The sequence below is a fragment of the Dreissena polymorpha genome, chromosome 8, assembly GCF_020536995.1.
Source record: "Dreissena polymorpha isolate Duluth1 chromosome 8, UMN_Dpol_1.0, whole genome shotgun sequence".
NCBI lineage: Eukaryota > Metazoa > Mollusca > Bivalvia > Myida > Dreissenidae > Dreissena > Dreissena polymorpha.
Genome location: NC_068362.1, coordinates 33,044,700 through 33,056,448, shown reverse-complemented (window position 1 = coordinate 33,056,448; position 11,749 = coordinate 33,044,700). Strand labels below are relative to the sequence as shown.

General features: G+C 36.4%; 2 protein-coding genes across 2 annotated transcripts; one reads left to right on the top strand and one right to left on the bottom strand.

Annotated features, from left to right (window-relative positions):
* Positions 1–6,275: 6,275 nt before the first annotated feature.
* On the top strand, positions 6,276–8,918 carry LOC127842051 (uncharacterized). Its single transcript, XM_052371382.1, has 2 exons — positions 6,276–6,452; positions 6,817–8,918. Exons 1-2 carry the CDS (start codon positions 6,352–6,354, stop codon positions 8,189–8,191), a joined length of 1,476 nt encoding a protein of 491 aa, XP_052227342.1. The 5' UTR covers positions 6,276–6,351; the 3' UTR covers positions 8,192–8,918.
* Positions 8,512–11,749, bottom strand: LOC127842053 (uncharacterized). Its single transcript, XM_052371383.1, has 2 exons — positions 11,404–11,749; positions 8,512–10,245 (listed from the first exon to the last, which is right to left on the bottom strand). The coding sequence occupies exons 1-2, from the start codon at positions 11,606–11,608 to the stop codon at positions 9,062–9,064; spliced, it is 1,389 nt and encodes a 462-aa protein (XP_052227343.1). The 5' UTR covers positions 11,609–11,749; the 3' UTR covers positions 8,512–9,061.

Below are 11,749 nucleotides of genomic sequence, written 5' to 3'. Positions count from 1 at the left end.
GTTTTGTATTGATACCGCTTCGAAATTTTATCAACTTCACGTGACTATTTCTCTATCACGAATATGCATTTAAAGTGTGTGATTACGCCCTGATTTTGTTCGCTTCCTGATGTACAGTTTGCTTGTAGTTTTAGAATCGGCGAAAAAAAGACAATTGTCATTTTCGTCGATCTGTGAACAAAGCCTTTTAGTCAAGCCGGTGACTACTGTAAAACCATTCATATTAGTTGGCAATAAAGTTCGTGTTTGTTAATGGCTTTTTTCTTTGATGTTAATGTACGCAGATGTCTTATTTTGGGAAAATATAATGAGGAATAAGCATTGGTCATTTTCCGATGTGTTTGAGATTAATTTTGTCTTGTGCTGACAAAATTGTGCTTTATGCATGTGCGTAAAGTGTCGTCACAGATTAGCCTGTGCAGTCCGCATAGGCTAATCAGGGACGACACTTTCCGCATAAATTGGATTTTTGCTAAGAAGAGACTTCATTGAAACGAAAAATGTCATAAAAGCGGAAAGTGTCGTCCCTGATTAGCCTGTGCTGACTGCACAGGCTAATCTGGGACGACACTTTACGCATATACATTATGCCCAGTTTTCTCAGAACGCGACTCAATTGGTTGATATGCCAGGCCAGGAAATCAATGGACATTAATTTCCGTGAAAATATAATGCTTCCACAGTATTACAGCGGTACGATAAGCGTCGTCGATGAGTCGTTATTTTTAAATTACTAGTAACTACGATTTCATGCAAAATATGTTTAAAAAATATTCGTTGAAAAAAGGAAACAACTGTGCTTGCATAACTTCATTGTCGAAACAAATTCTATGGATTTGATGGTTTGACTGTAAAATGTCAGCTGACTTGTCCGGTTTTATACTATGAGACCAGTAGTATTAGTAGGGCGTTTTTATTTGTGGGGCGTTTTTATTTGTGGGGCGTCCTTATTTGTGGGTCGTTTTTATGTGTGGGGCGTTTTTTATTTGTGGGGCGTTTTTATTTGTGGAGCGTATTTCCTTGATTTCTTGAGTTGACCGATTAGCAAATTTAAGATCCCAACGAATAATTAAGTGCTATGTATTTTTTTTAAAAGACTGAATTACCGTTGTAATAAAAGACAGTATTAACCAAAGAAATCCACGCACAGATCCTGTGTTTGTTTTGCAATCCAGATACTATACAAAAATGAGAACATTACAATGTGTAATATGCTGTAACTTGACAATTACTATAAAACGCAAATGCATAAATATTGAATCGCTACCATTTACTACGTTTAAGTTGAAAAGTAAGGATTAGCGCTAATTGTTAATAACGTTCATCCCCATTGTATGTATTGTGTTTTCCAGGGATATTTGTATTTTTGGAAAAGCCTGAAAATTTATTCCCATGAAAATTAACTGTTTAACAGTACCATACCCCTTTGTAGCAGCACTATGTACATCTTGCTATATTAGCTCTGTCCCTACTTAGTTGTTCTAACCCATTTATGCATAGCGTCTTTAAAAAGGCATTGGCAGGAATTTCCGTAAGAAATATTCTAAATATAGAAATAAATATACTATACATCCCTAGTTTTGTAAATATATTGATCCAATTTAGTAGGAGGGGAGAGTCCACTAGGCATAAATGGGTTAATCAAACTGGTGACTATTTCAGCGGTGTGCAACCCCCCGTGTAACGTTCACAACGCCCGCGGGTGTGTGGCGCCCAACGTGTGCGACTGTAAGGAAGACTACACAGGCTATCGCTGTGACGACCTGACGAAACGTGAGTAGCACCGGGAGAGTGGCAGTATTTTCTCAGATTAACCATAGCATAGCTCTAATCTAAAATCCGCGAAAAGAAATTTGACTGGTTCCGAGCATAGCTTCTATCTAAACTCCACGCAGGTTTTACTGGGTCGCAGCAAAGCTTTTTCAAAACTTCGCCGCGCAGAGAAATTTAACTGGTTCCGAGCAAACGTCTTATTTCTGTGCAGGTTTGAGTGGCTCTGATAATAGCACTTATGAAAACGCAGCACAGAGAAATGTGTTTGGTTTCGATCATAGCTTACATCTGAACTCCGCGCAGAGACATGTATTTGACTTACTTACGAGCATAGCCATTTTTAAAAAATCACGCGAAATTTGACTGGTTCTCAGCAAAACTTCTATTGAAATTCCGCGCAGATTTGACTGGTTTTATTATACCGTAATAACTGTAAGGTTTCGGAGTTTTCAGACACTCTAAATTATCGGCCATAGTCTTTTTAGACAATATAAATATTTATCATCAAATAAATGTCAATGTCGGAAACCACATACGTTTGTTCGATTCAAATTATATATGTATTGTATTTTGTAGCTATATTGTATTGATTGTTTATTGCTGTAATTTTTCCTGGAAAAGATACAAAGACGAACAGTTATGTAGAAAAAGACACTGATTTGCGTAAAATAAGAAAAGTAATGAACTAGATATCCTACCAGATCTGGTAGTTTTCACTAGTGAAAGTATCGGCTTCAATGAACGCATAGGGTCCGTTTCGCATTAAAAAATGTCGTAGGATTTCAACATAATGTTTTGTAATTGTTAGAGCCTCTCAAAGAAAACGCATTTACCATGTTTATATTTATCTCTTACTGGGTAAGAGCATCAAATCTTCTTCATCATCATCGTCATCATCGTCGTCATCATCATCACATTATTTTATTACTTATTTTCCTATTAAAGTTTCAATAATTTCGTTTACTATACCAATTTATGACACGGCAACAGAGCAAGAATCCACCCTGCAGTACTGTTACAAGGCGAGCACGTGCTACGGCGAGAAGCACAAAGGTTTTGGTGACGTCACTGTCAGTCAGGACAAGTGCTGCGGGGACGGCGGCGGCTCGTGGGGGGTCGGGGGTACTGACCACTGCGTCACGTGTCCGGAGACCGGGCAGCTTGGTGAGACATACCGTTATTAAAATTTCAGACACTCTACATTTTCAGACACCCCCGTTTAAAGCACAAACAATTATTTTGTGTGAGGCTCTTTATTTTCAGACATACGGGTGTGCGTAAAGAAATAATGACTCTATATTTTGGGACAGTTAATCTAACAATGCTATTTTATCAGATTTCTGTCATGTTGCGCTTTTCTAGTGAGACATCGAGCATGCGTTTTTACGAACGGATAAAGGTAATACAACATCGAAGACAAATGCCTTAAGGAAATGGACCATTAAATTTGCGTTATTTGGTAACTAACAATGTATATCGGTTATAGACTATGGTTTCACCCAACATATCAAAGTAAAACATATATAATATTAATGATAAATGTTAAGTATACGGTCTCTTACAAGCAAGTGCCATATTTCGTTGAAACAATTGACACATCTCAAAACCCAATGCACTATTATATAGACTGTATCTTACGTTTCGAACACCTGTGTTTTGTGTGTCTAAATTTTCGGACACCTTTAGTTGTTGAATATTTGTTTAATTTTTTCGGATACAAAAAGATATAATTATTTTTAAGTGTCCGAAAAATTAGAGCAATTCCGTTAGATAGAGAATATTATGTAAGTGTATTTGTGTACTTGAGGTTATCCGACGAGTTGAAGAAAGGTTAACACGGCGAGGCGAAGGCACTTACATAATATTCTATTTATCCTACAATATCTGTAAAAAACAACAAATATTTGCGTTTAATTGTTAAGACAATAGCAAAAACAGATTCAATTAACTGAATCTAACCTTGCGTAGTGCGTAGTACATTAAGATTGTGTGTAACCTTCCCCGGTAACGCAACGATAAAAGAAGTCCTCACTAATTCCATGTAAACGGCAAATTTATTAGACAAAATATCGCATTATGCCTCGATTCAAATTAAATCAGCATTCCAAATGTGGCACACTCAAGTAGAACACAGGATGTTTTGTTCTAACTCAAATTCTGGTCTCACAAAAGAATCAAAGTACTGACAGTACTGGTGTGACGATGCTTTTGAAGAGGATGGATATATAAAAGCATCAATTTAAGTTGATCTACATCATCACAATTGTGTATGTGGGTACGAAAAAAAATTGGGTACAAAAATTTGAGGAACGAAAAAATAATGCCAAAAAAAAATTTGGTTACGAAAAAAAATTAGAGTACGAAAAAAAATGGGTACGAAAAAAAAATTGGGAACGAAACAAATTTGGGTACGAAAAAAAAATTTTTTAAAACGAAAGATAAATTGGGTACGAAAAAAAAATTGGATATGAAAAATGTTTAGTACGGAAAAAATGGGGTTACGGAAACGTAGTACTCCTGGGGAACTTGACCAACAATCGCACATTCTTGGCCCTTTCCTTCACAGGTGGTTAGCGTGTGGCTATGCTATTAATTAGTGAAAACATCATTTTGAATGATAAATAATCATATTATAACGAAAAATTAACTTTTCTGAAAAAAAAAATTTCACTATCAAATATATATATAACAAGGTATGCAACTCAAAATCAGCCCAAAACGGGGTGCATCGCTTTGAACAGCCATATCTTCATCAATTTTTCAGCGATTTTCACGATCTCGGTCTTATTCAACGCAGAAATGAATTTCCTTTCTGGAAATGTATATGTCTTGCAATATTTTTACAAATGCTGGGTCAACTTTTAAGAAATAACACGATACACAACACGCATGACCCAGTTGACAGTGATCATGTATTCTTTATGAATGAAATCTCCAGTTGTAAAGACACACCTCCGCATTGGACCAATGAAATCACTCGTATGTTTAAAATGTCAGTTAGTTGAAATGTATGTAAACAAAGGTTTCAAACGGCGCTGGACAGTTAGTCTTGATGCAGAATGTTACGACAAGAACGGTAATAATGTTTTTTCATACGTTTTATTGAATTATGGTATCGAACTACATGAACTTTATAGGGAAGTTGCCCTTTACTCCGTGAAGATTTCAGTTTTAAAGACAGCATGATCACTGTCAACTGGGTCATGCGTGTTGTGTATCGTGTTATTTCTTAAAAGTTGACCCAGCATTTGTAAAAATATTGCAAGACATATACATTTCCAGAAAGGAAATTCATTTCTGCGTTGAATAAGACCAAAATCGTGAAAATCGCTGCAAAATTGATAAAGATATGGCTGTTCAAAGCGATGCACCCCGTTTTGGGCTGATTTTGAGTTGCATACCTTGTTATATATATATTTGATAGTGAAATATTTTTTTTCAGAAAAGTTAATTTTTCGTTATAATATGATTATTTATCATTCAAAATGATGTTTTCACTAATTAATATCATAGCCACACGCTAACCACCTGTGCTTTCCTTCAAACATCGGATAAGTACCTCGAAGGCAATAGTATGAATACACATTTATGGCGTACCATTTGGGTCGAAAGTCAACAGAGAAATGTACTTTGACGTACAATATATACGTCGAAGTACATTTTTTGTACTTCGGTGTACAAAATTGTAATTCGACGTTCTGTCTTTACTGACCCTTGAGTGTTAGCCAATCAGAAGACGCCTTACATCTGTTGCTTTAAGAGATATTTGACATTGAACATTACTATTATTATTAGTTATACCAAATTATCCGACTATCGACCGCTAACTAATAGATATTGAGCGTATTTATTGAACATTATTATTATTATTATTATTTATACCAAATTATGCGACTATCGACCGCTAACTCGTAGATAGTGTGCGTATTTATTGACCTGGCATGGCGGAATTAACCCCTGACTTATGCAAATAATGGTAAACCGCTTTTAAGCAAACAGCTTTCAAGCGACTGCAGGCTGATCTAGATCCAAACTGGCCACAATCGCCTTAATGTCTCTTTTACTGTGACACAGTTCATTTGACTTTAAAATGATATTTAATACAGTCGATTGGTGTATAACGGATAGCTAAGGACTTCGAGTCTCATTTCGACGTAAACACCATGCATTCAGCAATTAAACCTTTAAACCTCGAAAGACAAATGTCTTTCCTATTGAAACATGCCAGCGGTTTTTAAATTCCGACACATAATGTTTTGTTTACAGCGCAAATTTCAGGGTAAACTGATTCAGCAATTACCGGATCGCTTAGGTCTTTATCGGATTACATGTGTATCGTGTTATTTCGTAAAATTTTACACAGCATTTGTAAAACTTATTACACGATATGTACATTTCCAGAAAAGGAAATTCATGTCTGCGTTTAATAAGACCTAGTTCATGGAAATCGCTGCACAATGGCAGATAATAGTTGGTTATCTTCCCCTGCCAAATTCCAGGTAGCGCCACTTAACCCGGTCCATCAGCTTCCACTATATATTCTAAGATAAGCATTAACAAAGACTGGACGCGATAAACATGGAATCAAAGTTTGGATCATTAACACTGCCCGAATTAAGGGCAGAATTAAAAAAACGGGGTGCACGAACAGTTGGACGTAAAAATGAACTTGTTGAAAGGTACGTAAATTTTCCGTTACGCTGATATTCTTAGAAAAAACACACACATTTGAAAACCGAAAGTAGAATAACGCCGGGGCATATTCGTGTACGTTAATTTTCTTTAAAATGCACATAATGTATCCTGCATGCATTTCGGAACGATATTTCGTTTATAATTAATGAAATATAATAGAATCTATGCTCTCTGTTCTATATAAAAATGTTTTCTGTTTAATAAGGGACAGAAAATACTTGCGTTCCCTTTGTTTCATTTACATCGGCGATTGTACATAATGTAATGGGTGGGGTTATTTTACCGATGCTTTGCTCGCGCATCTTTTGTTTTAATTAGTTTCAAAAGCTAAATGTGTTTTTTTTTCAGGCTTATATCATACGAAAGAAATCAGAACTTTGGTAAAATAGAGACTTTGGAACCGGAATATCACATGAAGTTACCAGATGCCACTACATACTCTGATGTAAACTCGGACTCTAAATTTCCCAAAACAGATCTCGGAAAGGTGCAATCGTATCTGGCCCCGCTTGATAAGAATCTGGATGAACATGTGCAGAGGTTGTATAATGAACAGTTTTTAAGGTACTTCCGGATGTCACGCAGAGAAACATGTGTTTTCATTAAATCAAGCTGTCACGCAGAAATGAAGAAAGGTGTGTCCTACACAGTTGATATTGAGCTCGGCTTAGATGGGTCTATTACAGAGGCACAGTGTGAATGTGCTGCAGGAATGGGACCACAAGCTCACTGCAAACATGTTAACACGGTGCTATATGGTGCAGTTATGTTTTGCAAGAAAATGACAGTAAAGACGGAAGAATCGTGCACTCAAAAATTGCAGAGTTTTCACAAATGCAAAAAATTCATTGGAAGCCCCATAAAAGCAAATGCCTTAGATATGCCTGGAGCTGCCGAGTTGACAAACATTGACTTTGATCCCCGACCAGAAGAATTTAGAAATGCTGCCAACTATCAAGATCATTTTAGAAATGTTTGCTTAAACTTTCCAGGTATTTCGGAAATGCCAATATTTCAAACATTTGAACCTGCAAATACTAAGGCTGTGGCATTGGATCACGACTACTTGAAACTTACTCCAGAAGAAAATTTTCTTGAAAGAATTTTGGTAACGAAAATAAGCTCAGCCGTAGTCGTTGATATTGAGAAAAAAACATTAGGTCAAAGTACTAATAAATTGTGGATAGAGGAGCGATCCAAGCGAATTCCATCGTCAATGTTCGGAAAAATTTGTAAATCCACACAAAGGACCGACAAACATGAGCTCGCAAGGTCACTGATTGAAACCAGGGAAATTAAAGCGGCTCCATTGGAACATGGGAGGAAACATGAATCGGTCGCTGTAACGAAATTCATGGAAGACACCGGCAAGACTGTACATAGCTGTGGGTTAGTCGTCGCAGAACAGTACCCATTCCTAGCAGCGTCACCAGATGGAGTTATTGATAAAACTCATCTTGTTGAAGTTAAATGCCCTTATACAGCAAGAGACAAACCCATATCTCCTGTCACGGTTCCTTATTTAAACTGTGATGACAGTAGAAATTACTCCCTTGATATGAATCATAATTACTACTACCAAATTCAAGGACAACTTCTTTGTACTGGAGCACAAACATGCACTCTTATTATATGTACTGCAGAGAACTTAAAAGTTAAGGACATAAAGTACTTTGATATCCAAAGAAATGAACCTTTTATTCACAAATGGTCAGTCAGTTGAAAGCTTTCTTCAACACCCATTTCAAGCCTGTTCTTGTTGAAAAGCATTTTTACAAGTCTTATTAACCCATTTATGCCTAGTGGACTCTCCCATCCTTCTAAATTGGATCAGTTTATTTTCAAAATTATGGATGTTAAGTATACTAGTATTTATTTCTATATTTAGAATATTTCTTACAGAAATACCTTCAAGTAAACATCGCAGACCCAGATGAGACGCCGCAGCATGTGGCGTCTCATTTGGGTCTACGCTGTTTGCCAAGGCCTTTTTTCTAGACGCTAGGCATAAATGGATTAAGTATTCAGATTGAAAACTCTTGCTTAAAAAAAGCACCAAGTCTGATTTATTCATTGTATCTTATTTACATTTCTATCAAAATAAATGTTCATGCAACAGTTCTAGTCAAGCAAATATACTTATTTTAACTAATTGTACAGCTTTGAAACACAAAGCGACACACAATATTTTGCGCGATAAACGAAGCGACACGCGATATTTACCACGATATATCGCCTTTTGGGCTACCTATACAAGGGCGATATTTCGTGGTACATTCTCGCGTGTCGCTTCGTGTATCGTGCAAAATATCATGTGTCGCTTCGTTTGTCGCACAAAATATTGTGTATCGCTTCATGTCATGATGTGTCCTGTGTCACCCTTGATGAAAGCAGGGCGAGATTAAAGATAGCACTAGACCTATAATTTTAATAAAAAGAATTGAAACCAATATGATTGTTTGTTTCTGTTATAGAATTCAGCCCTCTGGCCTAACAAGTAATGCTGTATGTAATAGTAATAATATATACACATGGAGAAACACCTCAAAACCCAACATGTACACAATGTGTCAGTCACACTGTTGACTAAGATTTAAGCATGTTTGGGGATTATACATGTTTTGAAATTACACAACATAAAGCATATAAATGTTATATGAGATGATAACTTTGTTTCTGTGCCTGATAATGGACATGTTAATATTCTGTAAGTTTTCCCTAGTCCAATAATACGTTCAATATGAACCCTTTTGCTTGAAATTTTCCTGTCTTTTAACACGATCTTCCCAGACATTCTGTTTTGTTTTCGGAAAAAAGTCGGAATGTTCACCTGCACATTTGCTGTCGCAAACAGATCTTGGACATTAAAGCCTTTATCTGCCATCACACTGTCTCCCGGGTCACAGGCACTTACAATTTTACACCGTTCCACGATTTGTCTGTCACTGGTGGAACCTCCATACGCTTGGGATACATAGTTGACCAATCCCCCTGGTGTTGATCCAACAAGAATTTTGATGGTGTTTCTATTCTTGTATGTTGAATATGTCGACTGTTGTGCTCTCGGTGCTTTTGGCTTTTTTATTGGGCATTCAGTTCCATCTATTATTATCCTTGTCTTGGGAAATTTTATTTTGAAGTCAGTCGGCATAAAATACCGCACAAGCTCGCCACTTGGCCAAATGTTTACTTCCCTCCACTGTTTCGACATGAATATAATCCAAGTATAAACAATATTGGATACACTTGACTGGGACACAGAGAAGAAAGTTGATAGTTCAAAATCTGTTGAATATCTTCTTAACTTCATTAAAGTCATGAAAAGCTGATTTTGAATCGATATTCCTGACACTTGAAAATAAATGTAACGTAAATAGTATGCAGCTGGTCCAAGTGAGTTCAACACAAACATAAATTTGCTGTACGATTCCAACCCCGTATAAAAATGAATAAGTTCATTGTTTGAAGCAAATTTTTCAACTGAAAACATGGGCGTCTCAGTGGTTTGGGTCATAGCGTTTGTAAGCGATATCTCCTCTTCAAAGTAAGGAGTTGCTGTAAATAACTCCTGCTCTATCACTTCTTCCACACAATCAACTGGTTCGCTGAAAGTCCTCTCTAAGTTTTTTTTACAGGCAGTGTCATACTCCAATTTCCTACAATCTCTCCTTTTCATGCGCTCCACTCTGCTTTTAGCCGTCTCGGTTTCCATCTGGGTCCAAGGGAAAATACTTGGTACTGCTGTCAAAAGTAGCCTTCCATATCTAGGTTGTAGACCTGGAATTAGACAAAAATATAATGTCATGAATTTATATAAATATATAGAGGATATTTGTTGGATCCGGTGGATTATCGATTTTAATTCACGAGTGATCATAGAAAATAATATTTTCATGAGTGGCGCAGCCACGAGTGAAAATATATGTTTTCTATGATCACGAGTGAATTAAAGTCGATAATCCACCGAATCCAACAAATTTTCTTTTTATTTAATGCATTTTTGACAGTTTATATACATTGTTCAAGAGTTTAACTAACGAATTTTGCTGGGATAATGACGTCATTTCGTCAAAAAAATGACGTCATTTCACAGTAAACAATGAAAATTATCGATAATTCTCACTGATAATTTTCACTGTTTGAAACAGTGAAATTATCAGTTTTAATTCACTGATATTTCTCTATAAACCACCGGAAAGCATTAAATAAATAGTTGATATTCATTTATGAAAAACACTAAGTCTTGCTTGCTAATAATGACATAAATTGACATATTATGAGTTGCGTCAAATGAAAATGGTACTTCAATAAGGAAGTAGAAAGTAGCTGGTTGGGGGAAAAATGGCATGGTCACTTTTCGCGTGATGCAGCTTATAATATTTATAAAACGTGTATAAAGTCAAATAGGTATGCCAATGCAATATAGATTACCGGTTAATATGTGTGTCTACCAATCTTTTTATTTTAAACTGCCAAATAGTACACACGCTTATTGAGTGTTACGAGCAGGGTACCTTTTTCATTTAGGACAATCTTAACAAAAGTTGAAAGAGATAGAAAGCACCTTCTTCCTTGCTTGAAGAAACTTTTTTATCACGACCATGTTAGCCTACTCATGGTCATATCATATGCACATAAAGTAGCCAAACCATAGATATCACTAGTATCAGCATTAATGAAAAATACAATATTTGTATACTGAAGTCTGCATATATTGAATGCATTTACAGCAATTTAGATTTCCTCCTAATCTACTCCTATAAATATGAGGTCTACTCCTAATCTTGTCCCCAAAAAAAATCAATGAACAATTACCCCACCTACTCACTGAATTACTGATTTTGATTTCCTACTTTCGTTTTCAATTCAAGGAATTTCGTTATTTTCAATGAATAAATATGCGCTTTTGTTCATTTATCAATAACTTTGACATACCAATAATAGTCTCCTTCACGTAATCACTTGGTTTGAAGTGTTTCTTGCAAACGACTGAAGACTTTGTTGGCGTCCACAATTTCGGTGTATTTTCATCAAGTCGCCGAACGGCCTGAACCCATGTAGCTTTCCTAATTGGATCACTTGGGTATTCGTGACCTCCCCGTTCATGACAGCCAGGTACAGAACAGCAAGTCGAAGGCATTTTAACGAGTTTTGATCGATTTTAGAACAAGGAAGTAAAATTTGCTTTTCAGCGGCACCGATAAAAATCGAATGTAATCCGAATGTAGGACCGGGACGGGTGGCGCCACCTACTCAGTAACGATAACTCGCTATGATAAAC

Bases quoted from the DNA above. Each gene is read 5' to 3' on its own strand.
- LOC127842051 (XM_052371382.1), top strand. From the start codon at position 6,352: ATGGAATCAAAGTTTGGATCATTAACACTGCCCGAATTAAGGGCAGAA. The intron at 6,453-6,816 runs GTACGTAAATTT...TTTTTTTTTCAG, and splicing joins AAAAATGAACTTGTTGAAAG to GCTTATATCATACGAAAGAA.
- LOC127842053 (XM_052371383.1), bottom strand. From the start codon at position 11,608: ATGCCTTCGACTTGCTGTTCTGTACCTGGCTGTCATGAACGGGGAGGT. The intron at 10,246-11,403 runs GTATGTCAAAGT...GTCTAATTCCAG, and splicing joins CGTGAAGGAGACTATTATTG to GTCTACAACCTAGATATGGA.